General features: G+C 58.1%; 1 protein-coding gene across 1 annotated transcript in view; it reads right to left on the bottom strand.

Moving 5' to 3' along the window:
• The window catches only part of LOC116834907 (immunoglobulin superfamily member 1-like), a 123,353-nt gene that overhangs the window by 3,190 nt on the left and 97,901 nt on the right, over positions 1–22,262 (bottom strand). Inside the window, exons 10-13 of the mRNA XM_075070525.1 lie at positions 21,279–21,386; positions 18,266–18,325; positions 9,083–9,433; positions 7,163–7,453 (exon numbers count right to left, since the gene is read on the bottom strand). Coding sequence (XP_074926626.1) covers positions 7,163–7,453; positions 9,083–9,433; positions 18,266–18,325; positions 21,279–21,386 — 810 coding nt within the window. The remainder of the gene's footprint in view (positions 1–7,162; positions 7,454–9,082; positions 9,434–18,265; positions 18,326–21,278; positions 21,387–22,262) is intronic.

Here is a 22,262-nt window from a genome sequence, read left to right as displayed (position 1 = left end):
CTTTAACCATCTTAAAATCTGTTTCTTTATCTGGTGGGGATGGGCACCATCAGGACAAGATCCTCTTCCTAACAGGCCAACGCCACCTTATTTCAGTGTGACGGATTTGGGATGTGAGGATGTGACATTCACTTCCCAGCGTATGGCTGCCCCTGCTGCTTAGCCAAAGGCTTTAGCCTAAGAACCAGGCCTCAGACTGTCACCGTGAGAGAAGGCCCAGACGCAGGCGGACTGTGATTTTGATTCTTTGTTTTATATGCTTGTAACGAGCTAAGTGATAAAAATACATCTAAGTTCTTAAAGTCCAGGCCTCTACGGGCAGGCCTGAATATCTACATCCCACGTCCATTCAGTTAAATGTAATTTGGAATAAAATATGGAAATAAAATAGAATAATAAACGTATATATATTAGCGTGCAGTGCATTTTACGTTACAGGTTTCATATGTTTTTGAAATAAAACAGGATTCTCCTAGATTAAAGTCAGTTTAACAACGTTCGGAAATGAGATGAATGGTTTTGAAATACAGTTTCCCCAAGGCTTTGCCAAAACTTTGAAATAGAATAAATAATTCTACTAAATCCTTCCCGTTACAGACAAGTGCACATTTGATTTGAAAATATTACACCACAAGGTAATATGGGAATTGGGGTCCAATGGGTTAGAGCAGGAGGGGGCTGGGCGCCAGGACTCCTGGGTTCTTCCCCCAGCTCTGGGAGGGGAGTGGGGTCTAGTGGTTAGAGCGGGGGAGGGGGCTGGCAGCCAGGACTCCTGGATTCTCTTCCTGGCTCTGGGAGAGGAGTGGGGTCTAGTGGTTGAGGGGGGCAGGGCTGGGAGCCAGGACACCTGGGTTCTCTCCCTGGATTTGGAACAGGACTGGGGTCTAGCAGTTAGAGCAGGGGGACTGGGAGCCAGGACTCCCGGGTTCTCTCCCCAGCTCTGGGAAGGGAGTGGGGTCTAGTGGTTAGAGCAACGGGGGTGGGGGGGCGCTGGCAGCCAGGACTCCTAGGTTCTGGTACTAGGCTATAGCAGACACCCCCTCACCTTCTACCACCAGCTGCACGGGGTCGCTGTGGGGGGAGCTGACGGGCGGCTCTCTCAGGCTCTCGTAGCTGCAGGTGTAGCTGCCCCCGTCCTCCCGCCGGGCATTGGGGATGCGGAATTCGGCCGTCGAGCCGGCTGGCTCCGTGTGCCATCGCACGACCCTGGCCCGGTACAGCTTGAACCGCACGCCCTGCCGCGGCCCCTGGCAGGAGATGGTGACGTCCGTCCCCGGCGCGATCTCCCCGCTGGGGCTGAGGGAGATGGAGGGCTTGGGGTAGGGGGAGTCTGCGGAGGGATGGACACAGGCTGTGAGGCACAGCATCCCCTATGGGGGGAAAGGCCCCGTACCCCATTCCCCACCCCCTGAGCCAGCCAGACTCTGCCTTGGGGCCAGATGGGTCCCGGCGCCCCCTAGAGGGGAAAGACTCCGTGCCCCATTCCCAGCCCCCCTGAGCCAGCCACTCCCTGCCCTGGGGCCAGATGGAAGCCGGCGCCCCCTAGAGGGGAAAGGCCCCATGCCCCATTCCCAGCCCCCCTGAGCCAGCGAGTCTCTACCCTGGGGCCTACTGTCCCCTATCCTCGAATTTACCCCTCCATCCTGCTTCCCTGCTGTCCCCTTCTTCTGAGACAGGGGTCCCACCCCCAATCATATCTCCCAGACCCCACCTTGGACAGGCGACTCATGAGCAGCAGCCAATGGGAGGCGGGTCCAGATGACGCCTGCAATGAGAAGTGGGTGTTCAGTGCGGGCAGGAGAGGAAGGGGGAATGTGAGACCACATCCTGCCCACCCCCGTGCTACATCATTGCGGTCAGAGTCATGTGCCAGCCTGTGGGGACTTCGCAGCCGTTGCTGGCCAGAGTTTGCAGCCAGCCTGCATCAGATATGGGGTGCGATCATGGATGTTAATCCTGAACCCTAATGATGATGCACCAAATGCTGTTGCTGGCAGCTATTTCCCTGGGGAAATCAAGAGTTTTAACCCTGGCTCCACCGTGCACCTACAGCCTGAGGGGGATGCACAATCTGGAAATCTGGCCCCGGACGCCGGGGTCCATGCACGAGCCAGGGCCCTCGCTGGGGAATTTGCACCCTACTCGCTGAGGATTCAGGAGTCCGGCTGTTGACTGGGGGTTGCTGTGCCTAGCCCAGAATCCACAGAGCTTTGGGTGTGGGCTGGAGGTCACCGTGGGAAGAGTTGCCCGACTTGGGGGGAGGCGGCGCTCGGAGGCAGACTCCAACCCGGAGGCACAGAATAGGCTGGCGGGAGTGTGCGTGTGGGGGAAAGCGGGGGCGGGACACTGCTTGTGCAATGGGTAGCCACTGTCAGTCGCATGCTGCCAACTTCCCCAAAGTGCTGGGGGAGGGGACGTTCCAGCAGGCCCCCCCATGTCTCTCCTACCCAGGCACCATCCCATGGGAGCAGCTAATACAAGCTGCTTCCAGGGACCTTGATTTTGGGGTCCAGGCCAAATCCAGCCCCATGTACAGTCCCACCACACACACACACCCCTCAGCCCAGTCCTGGCCTAACCCGTGTAGGAAGAGCTCCCGAGTGCGGGTTAGGGGAGTGGGGGTTGTGGGGCTAGGCAGAGGGCTGTGTGTGGGAGTGACGGGGAGATGGTGGGCATGGGGGGAGCTGTGGGGTGTATAAGCAAGGGGCTGTGTGGAGGAGGGCATGGGCTGGTGGTAGGGGCAGGGTATGTGTTGTGGGGCTGTGTGTGGGAGGACAGGGGTGGGTTGTGGGTGCAAGGGGTGTGTTGGGGAGCTGTGGGGGAGGAGAGGGGCTGTTTGTGGGCGGCAGGGTGTGTGTTGGGGGGCTGCAGGGGGCTGGTAGTGGGGGCAGAGCGTGGGGGACGACCGGAGCAGGTTGTGGGGGCAGGGTGTGTGTGTGGGGCAGGCTGTGTGTGGGTTAGGGGGCTCTCCCTGGCTCCCCCCTCACAATGGGGACCCACCAAGGACTCAGGGAGGCTGAACTGCCCCGTCCCACCCCCTTGGGGAGGGGAGCAGACCCCTGAGGGGGGCACAGGGATACACTCACCCAGGGCGAGGAGCAGGGCAGGAGCGGGGCTCATGGTGCTGGGGACCCAGAGGAGGAAGCGGCACCTGTGGAGCGATGGATGGTGCGACTGGCTCTGGGGAGGAAGTGCCCAACTCGGTGTCTCAACAGGAAAATCTTTTCCTGAGGCCTCCCAGCACCCACAGTCTGGGTTTCACAACAGCCTGTGGCGACGGCCACATGGCAGGGACTGGCTGGCTCAAGGGGGTGGGGGAAGGGGGCACCAGCTCCTATCTGGCCCCAGGGACTAGAAGACTCAGGGGGGCTCTTCACGCAGGAGTTAAGGGAAACTGAGGCAATGGGGAAACGGCCAACGTCTGATGGCCCAGGGGCAGGTGGACGTGGGTCAGTTGTGTCTCTCCAGGCCGATCTGAGGGGTCCGGAGTCTGCAGGGGCCAAGATCTCGGGGTGGAGGGGGGCATCTCATGAAGAGGCCAGGATCTTCGGCCAGGGGGGAGCATCTCCTGCAGGGGCCACGATGGTGGAGCTGAGGGGACTCCGCACGCCGTTGAACAACAACAAAGCCTTGTTCAATGGAAAACAGCCTCCTCACCCCCTGCAGGGGGGATTCAGAACTGCCCTGCTCTGTGTCCTAGCCCCCCCACTGCTCCCCACAAGTGGTGATTCCCATGTCACCCCAGAATCAGGGTCTGGGGCCCTTGCGGAGAAGTCTCAAGAGGGGGATTAGCTATGGGGCTCTTCCTGTGCCCACACTGTCCGGCCTGGGGTCCCAAGGAGGGGAACATCAGGGTCACAGGGTGATGCCCCCCTCCCGATCTCTTGTAAGGGCACCGCCCAGGGATCATTTCCCCTTACCCCCGCACCCCAACTCACAGTGATGGACCCCCAGCACTGCGGGGAAGGGACGACCCCATGGAGGGGATGTAATCAGCCGGCACCAATTGGTCACAGGCACCAGACCTTCTGCAGCTTCACCCAGAGTCAGGCTGTGAACCCCGGTGACCTGGACAACTGATGCCGCTCCCCAGAGGTGGCTGCATCCCAGCACCGGGTTAGGGATCCCTGTATAATCAGTGCCCCACTCCAGAGATGGCTGCATCCCAGCACCGGGCAAGGGGTCCCTGTATAAGCAGTGCTTCACCCCAGAGGTGGCTGCATCCCAGTGCTGGGTGAGGGGTCTCTGCATAACCAGCCCCCGCCCCCCACCCCATTTTCCCCAGGGATTGCACACATTTCTGGCATTTGTGGTTCCGTATTTATTACAAATCTGGAGATTAACAGGAAGCAAAATAATATAAACAGCTGTCTTGACACATCCCCTCCCCTTCCCGGTGCTGAGCCCCCCACACCAGCCCCTATATGTGGGTCTGGGCAGGGCAGGGGGACAGCAGCTTGATGGGATGGGGCTGGCATGGAGGGAGGGCAGCGTCTCCCCTAAATTTTCCCTGGAAGCAGAGTTTTCTAGGGCTGGTGCTGCAGGGGGGTGAATCTGTTGCCCCCTGGGGGCCGGCACCCCATGGCTGCGGGGGGCTCTCACTGTGGGGTCCCCCGGCTCACGTTGATCACGGCGTACACACTGGGCTGGGCAGGCTCGGGGGCAGAGGCCGGCCCCCCGCGCTTAACCTGCAGTGGCTGGTGGTTCAACTCGGCGTAGGTGAGTCCGTTGTCACTGGGCTCGGGCTCCTGGGGCTGGGAGGGGAGAGAGTCACTGGGGTGTGGGAAGGGGGTGAAGGGAGTGGGGATGTGTGTGTCTGGGGGTGTGTGTGGGTGTGTGGAGGCGTGTGGGTATGGGTGTGTGTGTGGGGGGGTGCGCACATACACCAAACACCGCTGCCTGCCCCGCAGGGCCCGACAAGCTGGGGGCAACAGGGATACACACACACCCACACACACCCACACACACACACACACCCTGCAATCCCAGCTGCGATCCCATAAGCCCCTCCAAGCAACCCGACCCCCACCCCAAAATACTGAGTGTGCCAGGAAAGGCTGGGTGTGTGTGTGAGGGGAGGTGTGAGGGGCTGCTGGGGCCCATGTGGGTCAGGTTTGGGGGTCAGGCCCCATGGGGGAACAGGGGACACTTACCGGGGTCTGTGGCTGTTTTCCTTTGTTGATGGAGGCGTCTGTGGAACAGAGACACCCGCTGAGCTGCACCTCCGGCCGGCCCAGACCAGAACCACACACCCAGCTCCGACCCCGCTGTCCAGCCAGGGGGTCAGAGCCCATCAGAGCCACCCCTCCCCCGCCCCACAGCATGGGCCAGGGTCATTAGCTCCATGTTACAGAGAGGGAAACTGAGGCACAGAGCTGTCTGGAGGTTACAGCAGAGGCGGGGGCCTGGGAGTCAGAACACCTGTGTTCTCGCCCTGGCTTGGGAGGGGAATGGGGTCTAGTGGTTAGAGCAGGGGGTTGGGAGCCAGGAGTGGATGGGGACCTAGAGCGGAAAGGGAGGGTGGCCCCTGGGAGCTCCTGGGAGTCCAACACTCTCAGCTGACACCAGCTACCTCTGGGGCCCTCTCCTTAGCCCCTCCCAGCAGCAGCTCTAAATCAGGCCCCTCCCCATATGGGTGAAGCCCCCACATGCCCCTCCCCTCCCTCAGGGGTCCTGCCCCACCCTGTTACCCCCTTGGGTGTGTTACTCACAGGTGGAGTCTTGCTGAGCTGGCGCATTTAATGCCTCCATAAGGCTGCTGCTAAAAGAGAAAATCCGCTTGTAAATTTCATATCCCCCCCATCACACCCAGCAAGCCCCCCATCCTGCCTCACACGAAACCCAGTTCCCTAACCCCCCCTTGCCTCAGCCACCAGACCCCACCCCCATCCCGCTCTAACCACTAGACCCCACTCTGCTCCCAAAGGCAGATATAGAATCCAGAACTTCTGGTCACCCCCCCGCCCACCTCCCTGCTTTAACCACTTCTGGTCACACCCCACATCCCTGAGTGGGGACAGAACCCAGGACCCTGTGACCCAGGCAGGTCGAGCTGGAGGGGGGAGGAGCTTGGTTCCTACCTGCTCGGTCTCTGTGCGGCTCCTCTTCCTGCAAAGGGACACAAACCAGAATCCCCCATGAGCCGATCGGGATCCCCCGGTACCAGCGCCGGCCACTCACTCCCACAGGGCGGCAGGGATGCGGGTGTCTGGGGGGGTCCCCTCTGCTGCTGGTGCTGAGCCTGGATCCCTGCTGGGGTGGGCCAGACCAGTAGGGGGCAGCGCAACACCATAGGTCAGGAGGAGGCACAGATTAACTCAGGGGGCTTTTCCTGTCCCCAATCCTCCCTCATTAGTGACTCATTATAACGAACCTGATCCAGGCCAGTCAGCTCCTCTGTCTCCCCAGGTACCAGAGAGGCAGGGTACCAGTGGCTCATTATACAGGGACACCCTCCGCCCAGTGCTGAGATGCAGCCACCTCTGGGGTGGCACAGCTGTGTGTACTGGGATTACCCACGTAACAGCCCCCTGCTCCTGGGCTTTATCTGCACAGTCCCCCATCCCAACCGTGACTTCATCCCGCCCCGCTTAGCTGCAGGTTTAACCCTTCCCTCGCTGGGCGGGGCACTCACTGGCTCGGGTTTTTCTGAAGCCGACAAAGGCCACGAGGAGGAGGAGGACGGCGGCTGCTGCGCTCACCCCAGCGATGATGGGCCAAGTCATCAAGTTTCTTTCTGCAGGAATAGAATCAGCGTCTATCAGGGCTGGGGGGACTGAAAAAGCGACTCAGCGGTCGTCCCGCCCCCGCCCCACAACTCAGCATCGATCATAAGGGTCATTCTGGAAGTGGGGAGGGAGATTTTTGTAGCTGGGGCCAGCGCCAGCTGGGTAGCCCCTGGACCCCGACTCCTCTGTGTGTCCCCAGAGCAGGGGCAGCCCAGGGAGCATTCCCGGCAAAAGTCCCCCTGCTCTGCAGCTCCCCCTGGGGCAGGGATTCCCCCTCCATCAGCCCCGAATCTCCAGTGGCTTCTCCCCGGCCGGATGTCCCCACTTCTGGGCTCAGGGCAGAGCCTGGCTCTGAGTGTCCCATCAGTGCCAAGCCCCAGAGTGTCCATTTGGGTGTGGGGCTGGGAGTGGAGACACCGAGCTGGCCCCCTCACCTGCTACCACCAGCTCCACAGTGTCACTGGGCTGCGAGGAGACGAAGGGCTCTGATCGGGGCCGGTAGCTGCAGCTGTAGCTCCCTCCGTGCTGCCGGTCCACGCTGGGGATGCGGAACTCGGCCCTGGCCCCAGCAGGGTCCATGTGTCGCTGCGGGTTCAGGTCTCCAGCCTTGTGCAGGAAGAACCTCACGTCCTGGCACTGCCCCTGACACCGGATGGTGACGTTTGCCCCTGGGTCAATGACCTCATTGGGGCTGAGGGAGATGTTGGGTCTGGATAAACTGGAATCTGAGCACAGGAGACAGGCTGTGAGAGCCAGACATGGGCACTCACCCAGCCCCGGCCTCCCCAGCCCACCCCAGCCCTGGGCACATCCGGAGGACCCTGGACAGAGATTCTCTCCCAGATCCCAGAGTTTCCCCCACCAGAATCCCTGTCCTGCAAACTGGGCTCCCAGCCACATGGCTTCCTAGTTCTTTGGATCCTCATATGCCCTGTGTGTGGCCTCTGCCTCATTCCCTGCATCTGGCCTGCCCTGGGGGCGTGTGGGCACGGCCATGCTAGCTGCAGCCGCCCGGGCTGGCTGCTCGAGGACAAGCCGCCCAGGACACTGGTTGCACACGCAAGTGGCTAGTCCTGCCCGCCCACAGCTCCATTGCTGTTTTCAGCTCCATCAGAGCTAACCCGGGTGCCGCCTGCCAGCCCCCAGCTGCAGGGCAGACACCCGACAACAGCCCACAGCTCTGGGGTGACACCAGGGTGGTGGCTCCCTGCCTCCGGCCCGGCCACAATCAGAGTCACGCTCATCTGGGCTGGGACAGAACTTCCTCTGGTGCCGGGGCCAGGCTGAGAATGAGCTTCCCTGGCAGCCAAGGGCCCCCCCCAAACCTCCCCATCTCCAGCTCCAAGGCCAGGTGCACTCCCCCGACCGACCTGCTCCATTATCGACCCGGGGAAGCACGGCCATTGACCCCCCAAACCGCCCCAGACCAGACGCTCTGCAGTGGGCACAGACCTCCCCCGGGGAGAGGACGAGAGAGAACTACCTGCCTGGGACAGACGGGGCCACATAGCTTAATGCTCGACTGGCAGGCGCCTGACACCGCGGTGACCAGGGCAGCCTCAGACCATGTGCAGGGTAGAAGGCTGCTCCCCCCTGGCTAGGACCCCCCAGTGACTCCTTCCCCCCTCCCCTGCCGGGTGTCCTCTCTGCTGGGCCTAGGGATCAGGGCAGAGTCTGGCTCTGAGTGTCCCATCAGTGCCGAGCCCCTGAGTGTCCATCTGGGTGTGGGGCTGGGAGTGGAGACACCGAGCTGGACCCCTCACCTGCTACCACCAGCTGCACGGTGTTGCTGGGCTCTGACCAGGTGTCGGGATCCGAGCTGGGGGGATAATAGCAGGTGGTAGCTGCCTCCCTCTTCCCGGCTCACTTTGGGGATGGGAAATTTGACCCAGCCGAGTCCCTGCACCGCGCTGCTGCGTTCCTGGCCCCCGCCTTGTACAGAGCAAACTCCAGACCCCAGCGCTGACCCTGACACCGGACGGTCACAGCTCCCCCCAGAACGACCCCCCCGCTGGGGCTAAGCGAGCCTGATGGAGGGTTTGGGGGAGCTGAGCTCTGCAGTGGGAGGGAGACAGGGCGAGAGACAGACCCCGGCAGAGACACTGCGCCCCATCCCCAGCGTGGAGCGTCAGCGACGGGACAGACAGGGTCAACGTCACCCCTGGGATCCAGGGCACCAAGGGAACCACCTGAGATCTCCTCCGTCTCCACATGCCCAGCTCCAGGGGGCCGAGATCCCCCCACCCCCAGACTGGCTGGATGTCCCATCCATTGGGTGCCAGGGCTCACGGAGACCCCCTGCGGCCTGGCTGGGTGTGGGGCTGGGAGCCGAGGTGCCGGGCTGGGCCCCTCACCTGCTACAATGATCTGCACAGGGTCACTGGGCTCCGAGTAGTCAGGTGGGTCTGTTCTCTTGCTATAACGACAGGTGTAGCTGCCCCCGTGGTCCCGTCTGGCTCTGGTGATGGGAAATTCAGCCTCAGAGCCGGCAGGGTCTGTGAAATTCGTATAGTTCCCATCTCCATCCTTGTAGAGGAGGAACCTCAGGCCCAGGCGCTGATGGCAACACCGGATGGTGACATTTCCCCCCAAGGGGATCACCCCACCGGGGCTGACGGAGATGGAGGGTTTGGGGTAGGACCCCTCTGGAGTCACAAACAAACAGGCAGTAAGTGGGGGTGACACAAACCACGTCCGTCTGATTCAATCCTCTGCCCTCTGTCACTCCAGCGATTTGCCCTCCGCCCTTCCCTGGGGTGCAGCCCGGCCCCGCGGCTCACAGCCGGGGTGAGACACAGGAGGGGGAAAGGAGATTTCCAGTCTCAGATTCCTTCAGTTCTCCAGGGTCAATTCAGCCCTGTCCCCGCAGCAGTCAGGGGTGACTCCGGATTGACCCTGGGGGGGCTGAGATCAGAGTCACCCTCCTGTTTTTCTAACATTGTAGCCGAGCTGCAGCTCTGCTGGAGTTGGGCTGAACATGGATTGTTCTTTAAAATATTCTAAAAAACCACATTGACTCCAATTGTCCGGCAACGAGCTGTGTGCACAGGAGTGTGGGATGGGGGAGGGGTGGGGTTCATGGGACAAATCTGAGTCCTTTGAGCAAAGGCTCCAAAAAACACATTTGCAAAATCTCCTGGTTGTTCTAACATTTTCCTGTCCACCCCTGGGGCTCAAACTCCAGCTCTGCTCTGCCCCAAACGGCTTTCAGCTGCTGGGGATTTAGCTCCGCTCTGCAGGGCCCCTTTGGGGACGGGATATTCCGAAAGCCGTTCAGGGGAAGTCCTGACCGCCGGGCCGGGCTGAGTCTGACCCATGAGCAAAGCAGTGACGCGCGTGTGCAGCAAGTCGAGCGTGAGACACAACGGGGCCTTGCTCCAGTCCCTCTGCGTGTCCACATCTTACAGCCCTGATCTGCCTGACTTGTTCCCCAGACTCCTGCCAGCTCCCCAGGCACAGTGCGGGAGCGCTGCGGGGTGGCTGGTGCCTTCACTCTGTATTTCCTGGGGGGCAGAGCTTTGAGTGCAGGTGAATTCACCCTGTGTGGTGCCCATCCCTGTAATGAGTGGGGCGAGGTCTCAGTCCTCACCTCTGGGTGTGGAGGGGAGCAGAGGTCCGACAGGATCATCCCTGTGGTGGATCTGTGCCCCTCACCCCCCACCCACATCCCTCGTCCTTAACATGGGAATTCCCCCAGCTGCCCCATTCCCCACAGATACTCACCTCCGGACACCCTGCTCCGCCCGGCAAGCCAGCAGCCTGGAAAGGAGATGGGCCGTTAGGGACCAGATCCCAGAGGAACTGGATCTTACACCCTGGGCTCAGATCCCACCATAGGCACACGCCCTGGTCTCAGATCCCCACCCACGGGCACACGCCCTGGCTGTCTCCAATACTCACCGAGGAGGAGGACGGTCAGAGCAGACACCATGACAGGGGCAGTGGGGGCCCTTCAGTGCTGCCACCAACACCCCGGTGCCCAGCTCCACAGAGCCTGAGGCCCGAGTGCGAGCAGAATGAGGAACTGCGCCGGGGGCTGCAGCCCCAGGAAGCCCGTGATGCACTCGGCCCCTTTCTTCCCCATCAGATGGTTTCTCTGCAGTCTCCAGGCCAAATCTACCGTGGTCAGAGCAAAGCCAGTTCCCTGCAGCGCACAGCAAACCACATCCCCTCCTGCAGCTGCCCAGCTCCCACCCCCACCATCACATTCTATCACGGAGTATGGGGGGATCAGGCTCTGCACCCCTCTTCCTGGGACTCAGTGATTCTCAGCCAGCCAGTAAAACAGAAGGTTTATTGGACAACAGGAACACAGGCTACAGCAGAGCTTGTAGGCACAACCAGGACCCCTCAATCTGGTCCTTCTGGGGGTTCAGGAAGCTTAGACCCCAGCTTGGGATTCCCTGAATTCCAACCACCCAGCCCAAAACCGAAACTGAACTCACCCAACTCCCTCCAGCCGGCCCCTTCCTTTGTCCGTATTCCCGGGCAAAGGTGCTGACCCCCTCCCCCCCCCCACTTGGCTCAGGTTACAGGCTCAGGTCCTGTCCCTCACTGTCACGGAGTCCCCGGGCGATGCTCTGGAACTGCTCCCCACAAAGCCAGGCAGGACTTTGTGGAGCTTCCTCTCCCTTGGAGCAGACTTATTCAGGGCAAGAAGCTCACACATCTTCACCTCCTGGGTCTCTCCTTGGAGCATTCAGCATCCTCTGCCCCTCCGTTGTGACTTCCCACGTGGCACCAGCGGAGGTCCTGGGGGACCACAGGGTCCTGCACCGCCACTTCGCGTCAGCATGATCCACGCACCAGTCTAACCAGAGGTTTTATCGATGAGAGGAAACACGGTCTAAACCAGAGCTTGTAATTAACGAACAGACCCTCTGGCCGCGGTTCATGTCTGGAGGGAGGCATGAGCAGACCCCCACATATCTGCCCCACTCCTCATCCCAGCCAGACTCAGAACTAAACAACCGCCCTCCACCCTCTCTCAGCTTAGCCCTTCCTGGCCAGCAGATACCGGGACTCCTTGGTCCCAAAGCACTTCAGCGCAACTCAAGAGGAGGGTCCAGGCCATCAGCTGCCAGGAAGCAGAAGGTCGTACGCCTTTAGGTGCACGGCCCTTTGCTTGCAGAATCACACCCGCTTATCCACCTCTAGATATCGTAAGAACTGCAGATGGCTACAACTGAAGGCACCAACACAGTAATTCAACAAACATAAACAGTACAGTTCGTCTATCACCCTAAAGCAGGTCCCCGCTCTCCCATCCCCAAGCACGACAGCCCTACTGCATCACACATTCCAGCGCCTATGGGAGTGCCAGTCCAGAGACACTGGAAAGGGGATTCAGGGGGGCTTTCAAGAGGTGCCCAGGCTCCCTGATTTTTCAAACAGGCCGTTCAGCCCTCCGCGAGCAACAGTCGAGCAGAGGAGGGATCTCCCTCGACAGTGCCCCACAACACAATCCTCTCCCGTGGAGTGGGGCAGAGATTCCTTCACTGACTTGGGCTGGCCAAGCACTGCCTGGGCTAATGAGGGTGGAGAGGCTGGTCAACCCTTCTTAGGTATGTTGTCTGCAGATGTTATTCTTAGCCAGTGCATGAGACGAGATGAACATGGGGCTGGGGAACCAGTGGTGTTTCTGCCCGGTGAGTGGGGAGCGGACAGAGGGAGGATACAAGTTAGATCCTAAGTTGCTGTTAAGCGCAGACAACAATCCTGGAAAAAGAAGTGGTGACCAGAGCCGGCAACTTCCTTTCTGTTTCTTTTCCCATGAATATCAGGTATAACCTGATTTCCCGGCGCGACTGTATATATATCTGGTTCTGGGCTGTAGTAGTTAGAGCAGGAGACCACTGCCCACAAGTGATACCTGATTCCACTGGATGTGACACACACTGCCAGCAACAGGAGGAGGGGTGGGGCTGCCCGGGGAGCCCGGGGGGGGGGGCTGGTTTGTGGTTCTGTGTTTATTACAAATCTGGAGATTAACAGGATGCAAAATCACATAAACGCTGCCTCAATGTGTCCCCTCCAGTGACGAAGTGGGACTGTTCTTAATGTCTCCTCTGAATACTGTGTTGGTGCCTCAGTTTCCCCTCTGCAGTTCTTAAGTCTCTAGGTGGTGGGATAAGGGGGTGTGATTGCTGCAGAGCAAAGGGACAGTGCACCTAAATGCCTGGCACTCTGTCTCCTGGCAACTAGTGGCCTGGGCCCCTCCGCCCTGCAAGGTGACAGCTAAAGGTGGTGGAGAACAAAGGAATCAGGGGCCCTCCTGGCCCGGAGGAGGAGGGGTTGGAGGGTGAGTCAGTTTGGAGCTGGCTGGGGACGAGGAGTGAGTGCAGATGTGGGTGTCTGACTCACTGTCCCCCAAAATGGACCCGGATGAGGGGTCCTGTTCTCTGTACCTACAAGCTCTGCTTTAGACTCTGTTCCTGCCATTGAATAAACCTGTGTGTTACTGGCTGGCTGAGAGTCTCGTCTGACTGCGGAGTGGGGGTGCAGGACCCTGTGGCTTCCCCGGGACCATGCCGGGGCGGACTCGCTGTGCGAAGCGCATGGAGGGGCAGAGGATGCTGAATGCTCCAAAGGTCAGACCCAAGAGGTGAAGCCGTGTGAGCTGCTTGCCCTGAAGACAGTCTGCTCATAGAGAGGAGACTTCACCAGAGTCCTGCCTGGCTTCGTAGGAAGCAGGTCCAGAGCATCGCCAGGGACTCTGTGACACCTCCCTCTCGGTGCTGAGCCCCCCACAGCCCCCCAAATGTTGGTCTCATAGACTCATAGACTTTAAGGTCAGAAGGGACCATTATGATCATCTAATCTGACCTCCCACACAATGCAGGCCACAGAATCTCACCCATCCACTCCTGTAATAAACCCCTAACCTATGTCTGAGCTACTGAAGGCCTCAAATCGTGGTTTGAAGACCTCAAGCTGCAGAGAATCCTCCAGCAAGTGACCCGTGCCCCACGCTGCAGGGGGAAGGTGAAAACCTCCAGAGCCTCTGCCAATCTGCCCTGGTGGAAAACTCCTTCCTGACCCCAAATATGGCGACCAGCTAAACCCTGAGCATGTGGGCAAGACTCACCCGCCAGCACCCAGGAAAGAATTCTCTGCAGTAACTCAGATCCCAACCCATCTAACATCCCATCACAGACCACTGGGCATACTTACCTGCTGATAATCACAGATCAATTGCCAAATTAATTGCCAAAATTAGGCTATCCCATCATAACATCCCCTCTATAAACTTATCAAGCTTAGTCTTGAAGCCAGATATGTCTTTTGCCCCCACTGCTCCCCTTGGAAGGCTGTTCTAGAACTTCACTCCTCTAATGGTTAGAAACCTTTGTCTAATTTCAAGTCTAAACTTTCTAGTGTCCAGTTTATATCCATTTGTTCTTGTGTCCATATTGATATTGAGCTTAAATAATCCTGTGCAGGGGGAAAGGGGACAGCAGCTCGATGGGACGGGGCTGAAGCAGGGGGAGGGCAGTCTGGGGATCCCCCTTAAATCTTCCCTAGAAGCAGAGTTCTCTGGGGCTATCACTGCAGGCGGGTGAGTCTGTCGGCCCCTGGGGGTCGGCGCCCCATGGCTGCGGGGGGCTTCCACTGCAGGGCACCCTGGCTCACATTGATCACGGCGTACATGCTGGGCTGGGTGGGCTCGGAGGCAGGGGCTAGGCCCCCCGCTTGGCCTGCAGCGGCCGGCCGTCCAGCTCAGAGTAGGTGAGTCCATCAGTGCCAGACTCCTGGGGGTGGGAGGGCAGAGAGTCACTGGTGTGTGTGTGAATCCACCAACACTCCAAATACGCCCCCCCACCCATCCTAGAATCATAGAAGATTAGGGTTGGGAGGGACCTCAGGACATTCTAGCCCAATCACCTAGTGGTTAGAGCAGGGAGCTGGGAGCCAGGAGTGGATGGCAATTCCCTGCAGATCAATGGCTGGGAAGGTCTGATGGAGAAGTGGATGAGAGACACACAAAACCCCAGGCCTGAGGTGGGAGAATGGGGGGCCCACAGAGGACGTCGCTGAACTAGAGGGGGAGGGGAGGGTGTCCCCCAGAGAGTTGGTGGGGAGGGAAACAGGAAGCTCTGCTGACACCAGCTACCTCTGGGCCCCTCTCCTTCGTCCTACCCAGCAGTAGCTGTAAATCAGGCCCCGCCCCATGTGCGTTGAGTCCTCACAGCCCGGTACTGAGATGCGGCCACCTCTGGGGCAGGACAGCTGTGTGTGTATTCTATGGGGAGGGTGCCAGAGGGGCTCCAGGGCATCAAGTGGGGGCAGAGCAAGCTAGATTTGGGGGATTTTTTGTGCCAAGGGGCCCTGGGCTGAAGGGGTAGGGGGCTCAGTAGGGAGTGCTGGGCTGCAGGGTGGGGGGCTTGGTAGAGGGCACTGTCTGATCCAGCCTGGCCATCATTTCCAGCCCCTTCCCAATGGTGCCGACGCACTAGCCAGGCCTGGCTACACCGCCTCAGACCAATGGGCCCATCTAGCCTGGTATCCCGCCTCCCATGCTGGCTGCTCCTGGCTGCTTCGCGGGGAGCTCCAGGGCACTGCCATGGCCATGGATAGTTCCAGCTGCCCCAAAGGAAGCCTCCCGCTGCCTTGTTCAAAGTGGGCTTGTGTCTGAAGCAGGAGGCTTCACTCCCCTCCCTGATCCGTCGGAGGGGGAGAGTCACTGCATTGATCCTCAGGCTCATTTCTGGGGGGGTGGGAGATGGATTTTCGTGGCTGGGGATGGTGCCAATTTGGCAGCCCCTGGATCCCGACTCTGCTGTGCTTTCTCAGAGTGCAGGCAGCCTGGGGGATCATCCCCCTGGGAAAGACCCCCTGTTCTGCAGCTCCCCCGGGGCAGGGATCCCCCCTCCTTCTGCTCTGAATCTCCAGTGACTGCTGCTACCTGCAGGCTGGGGAACACACCAACACCCCCAGTGACTCCTTCCTCCTCCCCGGCTGGGCTTCCCTGTGACACAGTGGGAATTTTCTGTCAAAACGAGGAGTCCTGTGGCACCTTAAAGACTAACAAATTTATTTGGGTATAAGCTTCTGTGGGTAAAAAACCCACTTCTTCAGCTGCATGGAGTGAAAGTTACAGCTCCAGGCATAAATACGAAAAGCAGGGAGTTACCTCACAAGTGGAGAACCAGTGCGGGTGCAGTTGCTGCAATTTGCTGGGACTGGGAGTGGCTGGCTCATTACAACAGCAAGTTTCCCTCTCTCAGTACTGACACCTCCTCACCAGTTACTGAGAGTGGACCACATCCACCTTGGCTGAATTGGCCTTGTCAGCACTGGTTCTCCACTTGTGAGGTAACTCCCTTCTCTTCATGTGTCAGGATATTTATGCCTGCATCGGTAATTTTCACTCCATGCAGCTGAAGAAGTGGGTTTTTTACCCACAAAAGCTTATGCCCAAATAAATCTGTCAGTCTCTAAGGTGCCACCGGACTCCTCCTTGTTTTTGTGGATACAGACTGATGTGGCTACCCATTGGAATCTTCTGTAAATATTTTGTACAAATTCCCTGTTTGCCTCAGTTTCTCCTCTATGTTGCATGGTTATCTGGGTTATGAACAAAGGCTGTTTACTCCCGGCCAGGCCACAACAAATGTCTGAACGGTGTCTCGGGTTTGGGGGCCCCAGGGCAAAGCCCATCTCCGGGACTCTTTCTACCTGTGACCAACTAAGGACCATGGATGGCCCAGTCCCCGCAGGAAGCCAGCCGGGTGTGACCAGCCGGACAGCCACGGACTGAGGGGGGGCGGGAGGTCGGGGGCTTGCCCGGGAACCTGAGAAAAGAGGGAGCTGAGGGACAGAGCAGGGGCCCAGGGGGGCACCGCTTGGCAGGGGCTCTGGGGAGCCAGGCTGGACATGGCTGTAACATTTTTCTCTCCGGGCAAACCCGGGACTTCCTGCGCTGGGTGCAGTGGCCTCGTAGCCCCTCCTGTGTGCTGTGCAGTGGGGTGCCCTGCAGGGCTGACGGAGGGGTGTGTTGCTCCCCAAGATTGTACCAGGCTCCCGCAGGATCTGCCTCAGCGGCACTCGCCGAACAGCTTTCATGATGGGAAGCCAGGAGGCTGCTTGTCCAGCTGCTCGCCTCTTTGGGGCACCCCCAACCCCTCACCCCACCCAGCTCCGCAGGGGTTTTGGCAGGAAACAATCCTGCCCCCCACTCCCAGCTCAGACCCACTGCAGGTGGGGGGGCTACATGACAAAGTGTGGGGAGCAGATAAGAGGGGTCACGAAAGAGTATTGGGATGCTGGAAAGGTGGGTGGGGCGGGAGTATCTAGGAATGATTGGAGGGGAAGGGGTGGTATTGGGGGGCTATTATGGGGCAGGGAATGTGGGGCAGAAAGTGCTGTAGGAGGCTGTGAGGGGCAGGAGACTGACAGGAAAGAAAGTGGGCGACCCAGGACTGAGGGGGCAGGAGCAGGAGGGGGGCAGTGAGAGGGGAACCTGCTTAGGTGTAGAAATCACAGCTCCCTCCTGGGGGGCACCATCAGCCCTGGCCCCTTCACACCCCCAAACAATCATGCTCCCCTCCTTTGACCTTCTGGGTGGAGCCTGTCTGCCTCAAACTCCTGTCCCCCATCCTGGCCTCTGTCCCCTCAGCCCCCCTCCCAACACCTTCAACGCACTTCCCCCAAACTCCCAGCTCCCCCCAAACACCCACCATGGGAGGGCCCAGGAGCCCCGGCGGCTAAATCGCTCTCCGCCCTGTTGTGTTCACAGAGATGCAATAAAGTGCCCAAGGTGCGAACACGCCCCAGTCCCTGCCCCACACTGAGCAGGGTGAAGCCCAGGCCGGGGACAGAGTCCAGAGCCCGTAGCCTGCTCAGCCCCACAGCAAACCCCCATTGGCCCCTGGGACCGGCTGTTACAGACCCAGCAAAGCAGGAACCAGGGGAGCCGTGGCAGGTGCCGTGTGAAACGAGGGGTTTGTTCCAGCCCCGGCCCCGTTCGCTGGAGGGAGTCTCTAGCTGGAAAATCCCCCGGGTTGGGGTGTCTCCCCGCTGGCCCCCGAGACGCTAGCGACTGTCCTGGGGGCGGGGCAGAGGAGCCGGTGGAGCTGGGCTGGAGCCGGTGTCACCACGGTTGCTGTTAAAGTCCGACCCCATTTCCTCCTGGAGGGGGAGGGGTGATGGCATCGGGGTCCCTCTCTCCGGCTGCTCTGCTCAGGACGTCTCTGCGAAGCAGGGTCCGGAGGGCCCGGGGGGGTCAGGAGACGGGGGGGACAGCCACAGTGGTGAAGCGAGTCTTTTTCTTTAAGGCTCCAAAGGGTGGTGAGTGGCACAGCTCGTCCCTGCAATATTTTGTCCACCAATGAGGCCTCGTTTCCGACAACCCAATTTGGGGTCATGGATTTCTGCTCCCCGACTTCTCCTATGTCCCAGGTGGGCGCCAGCCCAGCTCGTGGGGTCTGTCCGGTGGCTGGTCGGGTTGGACTAATCCCGTCTTTCTGTCTCACCAACTTTCCCCCCAAAGTTCGTTCATCCAGGTTCTCGTGACGCTGCTTGAACTTGTCACTCACCTTCGTCGGCTGAACCCACCACGAGGGGACATTTGGAGGCTCTGGTATCACAGCCGCCCCCTGGGGTGGGGAGATTTGGGGGTCAGGGAAGAAGGAAGCTCTGGGGGTTTGTACTATAGAAATACAGGGTGGGGAGAAAGGGGGAGAGAAAAGGGGCTGGGGGACCCCGCTGCAGAGAGAGGAGGGGGACAGACACCAGGGGGCAGTAAGCGCCCTTATTCCAGTGCCAGGGCCAGGGCCAGACGCAGTGTCCCCACACACAGGGGCCAAGTACTCTGTCTCGGGCTGCTGTGCTGTGTGTGATTTTGCGGAATGGGGCAGGCCTGGCTCATGGTTGGGTGATGAGCCCTGGTGGTCCTGGGGGATTTAACCACCCAGCCTCCTGTTGAGAAAGCACTCGGGCCAAACGCACCCTGGTTAGGGCGACCCTGGATGGACGGGCAACGATGTAACTGGAATGCGATGTAAATGTAACTGGAATATGCTTTATACAAATGGTCTCTTGTAAGATACCATTACAAAGCTTATGATCTACTAAGTGTGTTCATCCTATCTGTTTGCATGTGTTATTTCTGTTCCCCCGCTGGAGGGTAGGGATAGGATACAGAGGGATCCAAACAAATTAGAGGATTGGGCTGAAAGAAACCTAATGAAATTCAAGAAGGACAAGTGCAGAGTCCTGCACTTAGGATGGAAGAATCCCATGCACTGCTACAGACTAGGGACCGAGTAGATAGGCAGCAGTTCTGCAGAAAAGGACCCAGGGGTTACAGTGAACGAGAAGCTGCATATGAGTCAACAACGTTCCCTTGTTGCCAAGAAGGCTAACGGCATTTTGGGCTGTAGAAGTAGGGGCATTGCCAGCAGATCGAGGGACGTGATCATTCCCCTCTATTTGACATTAGTGAGGCCTCATCTGGATACTGTGTCCAGTTTTGGGCCTCACACTACAAGAAGGATGTGGGAAAATTGGAAGGAGTCCAACGGAGGGCAACAAAAATGATTAGGGGATGGAGCACATGATTTATGAGGAGAGGCTCAGGGAACTGGGATTGTTTAGTCTGCAGAAGAGAAGAATGAGGGGGGGATTTGATTGCTGCTTTCAACTACCTGAAGGGGGGTTCCAAAGAGGATGGATCTAGACTGTTCTCAGCGGTAGCAGATGACAGAACAAGGAGCAATGGTCTCAAGATGCAGTGGGGGAGGTTTAGGTCTGATATTAGGAAAAACTTTTTCACTAGGAGGGTGGTGAAGCACTGGAATGGGTTCCCTAGGGAGGTGGTGGAATCACCTTCCTTAGAGATTTTCAAGGTCAGGCTTGACAAAGCCCCAGTTGGGATGATTTAGTTGGGGATGGGTCTGGCTTAGAGCAGGGGGTGGGACTAGATGACCTCCTGAGATCCCTTCCAACCCTGATATTCTATGATTCTATTTCTATGTCTGGAGTTGGGCGAATAAGATTAGTAATACAAGTTTATATGTAAACATGTGACGTGGAAGCTGTTAAGGGTGCTTCAGACTCAATGTGAACTGGGAATGGGTTTGTTTACCTGCAAAGCCTTCCTATGTACCTGTCTTCCAGCTCCTAGGCCAGGGGTCGGCAACCTTTCAGAAGTGCTGTGCCGAGTCTTCAGTTATTCACTCTACCTGAAGGTTTCGCGTGCCAGTCATACATTTTAATGTTTTTAGAAGGTCTCTTTCTATAAGTCTGTAATATAGAACTAAACTATTGCTGTATGTAAAATAAATAAGGTTTTTAAAATGTTTAAGCAGCTTCATTTAAAATTCAATTAAAATGCAGAGCTCCCCGGACCGGTGGCCAGGACCTGGGCAGTGTGAGTGCCACTGAAAATTAGCTCGTGTGGTGCCTTCGGCGCGTGCCATAGGTTGCCTACCCCTGTACTAAGCTATGAAGAAGGAAGTCTTACAGTGACATGTGATCACGTCACCTGAACTGGAATCCATCTTAAACCTGGTGCTTTTCCATTTAGAAGGAGGGCTGGGAACCCAGAGAGAGAGACAAAGGATTCCCGCCTTGGGCCAAAGCTATAAAAGGGGGTGGAACTGAACAAAGGGGGCTGCCAGTCATGAGAAATCCCCTACTTACCACCTGAGCTGGAGCTAAGAAGGGCTGTACCAGGGGAGAGGGTCGGGCCCAGAGTAGGAAGCAGTCTAGGCTGTGAAAGAAGCTTATTGCAACATCTCAGAGGGTGAGATTTACCTGTAATCAGTTTCTTAAATGTTATTAGGCTTAGACTTGTGTGTTGTGTTTTATTTTGCTTGGTAACTTACTTTATTCTGTCTGTTATTACTAAAAACCACTTAAATCCTCCTTTTTATACTTAATAAAATCACTTTAGTTTATTAATTAACCCAGAGTAAGGGATTAACACCTGGGGGAGCAAACAGCTGTGCATCTCTCTCTAGCAGTGTTATAGAGAGTGGACAATTTATGAGTTTATCCTGTACAAGCTTTACAGAGTAAAATGGATTTATTTGGGGCTTGGATCCCATTGGGAGCCGAGTGTCTGGGTGCTGAAGACAGGAGCACTTCTTAAGCTGTTTTCAGTTAAGTGCAGCTTTGGGGGCACAATTCAGACCCTGGGTCTGTGTTTGCAGCAGGCTTGCATGTTCTGCTCACAAGGCAGGTTTCTGGAGACCCAAAGTGGCAGAGAAAGAAGGCTCAGAGGGAGTCTCAGCACATCAGGTGACAGTCCCAAGGGGGTCTCTGTGACTGAACCCGTCACACCGCTGTCAACTCGGGAGCTGTTTGGTGGGGGGATTCTCCGAGACAGGGGTGCTTGGGGGCAGGGCGTTTGTGCCAGTGTCTCCGCACCCCATGGGGAATCCACTTGTCCCGTGGGGAGATTCTCTTCCCTGCACAGCTGGATCCAGGCTCCTAGGGGCTCAGAGAGATGGTGTGTTAGAGGGGCCCATGTCACCCTGGGCCCAGCCCCTGGGGAGAGCAATGGACACAGAAGAGGGTGGGGTCACCTCACCTAGGGTGCCCCACATGGGCAGCTGTAATAGGCATCTGCCAGGATCAGCCCCAGGACGAGCAGAACCACAGCGCTCAGCGCCAGGCGGACGATGTTGGTGTCGGTAAAATCCAGGAGGGCTGCTGTGGGGGGAAGGGGAGAGTCACTCGGTGGCTCAGACAGGGAGATCAGCAGCTGGCGCTGCCCTGGGAGCAGAGCCCTTAACCCCCCATCCGGCAGATCTGGCCCAGCCCCCCTCTGGGGGTCTCCCAGGCACCGCGGCCGTGGGGCCTCCTCGGGGCCAGACGCCCTCAGGTGAGACTTCCCCGGGGGGCTGAGCCTCGGCTTCAGTGGGGAAGGGGCTCCCAGGTGGACGAATTGCCCCCTGAGACAGCCAACACCAGGCAGGGGATGGGAACAATCAGAGCCTGGGGGGCTAAGACCCTGAGAACAGGGAACCACCCCAGCTCTCTGTCCCCATAGGATCCCTCTGCCCACCCCCACAGGTGCCTGTGCTCCAGCCCGTCTGCTGTGCAGTGAGCCCAGCCCAGGGGTATCTCAGCTGCTGCCAAAACACAGCCAGGCAGTGCGCGCAGGGGGAGCTGGTATGTCACCTGCTGCCCCCCACAGTTGGGCACTGCCCAGAGCCCTAGGGGCAGGGCCATCCTTAGGATTTATGGTGCCCTAGGCGGGATTATTAAACGGGTGCCCCCATGCCTGTCTTGCTCTTAGCAAAACAAGCATAAGCTTACAGTATTGGAAAACTTGCCACATGCATGTTATTAAAAACAGTTTAACGTAGTTAAGCACACTGTAATGCTGATGGACGAGCACTAAAGAGGGAGCACTATAGAAAAAATTCTGATTTGACAGAATGATGCCAATAATATAATTTTTTTAATTTGTCAACATTTTATTGGAAATTTATATGAAGAGGTATTGAAACAAGGATTTGTTTTTAATTAAAAGCAATTGTTCTGGCTTTTTTGGCTGCAAAATCAGGAATAATGTCATCGTAT

The sequence above is a fragment of the Chelonoidis abingdonii genome, chromosome 11 (assembly GCF_003597395.2).
Source record: "Chelonoidis abingdonii isolate Lonesome George chromosome 11, CheloAbing_2.0, whole genome shotgun sequence".
NCBI lineage: Eukaryota > Metazoa > Chordata > Testudines > Testudinidae > Chelonoidis > Chelonoidis abingdonii.
Note: the sequence above shows the minus strand (reverse complement) of the source record. Positions and strands in the feature narration are given on the sequence as shown.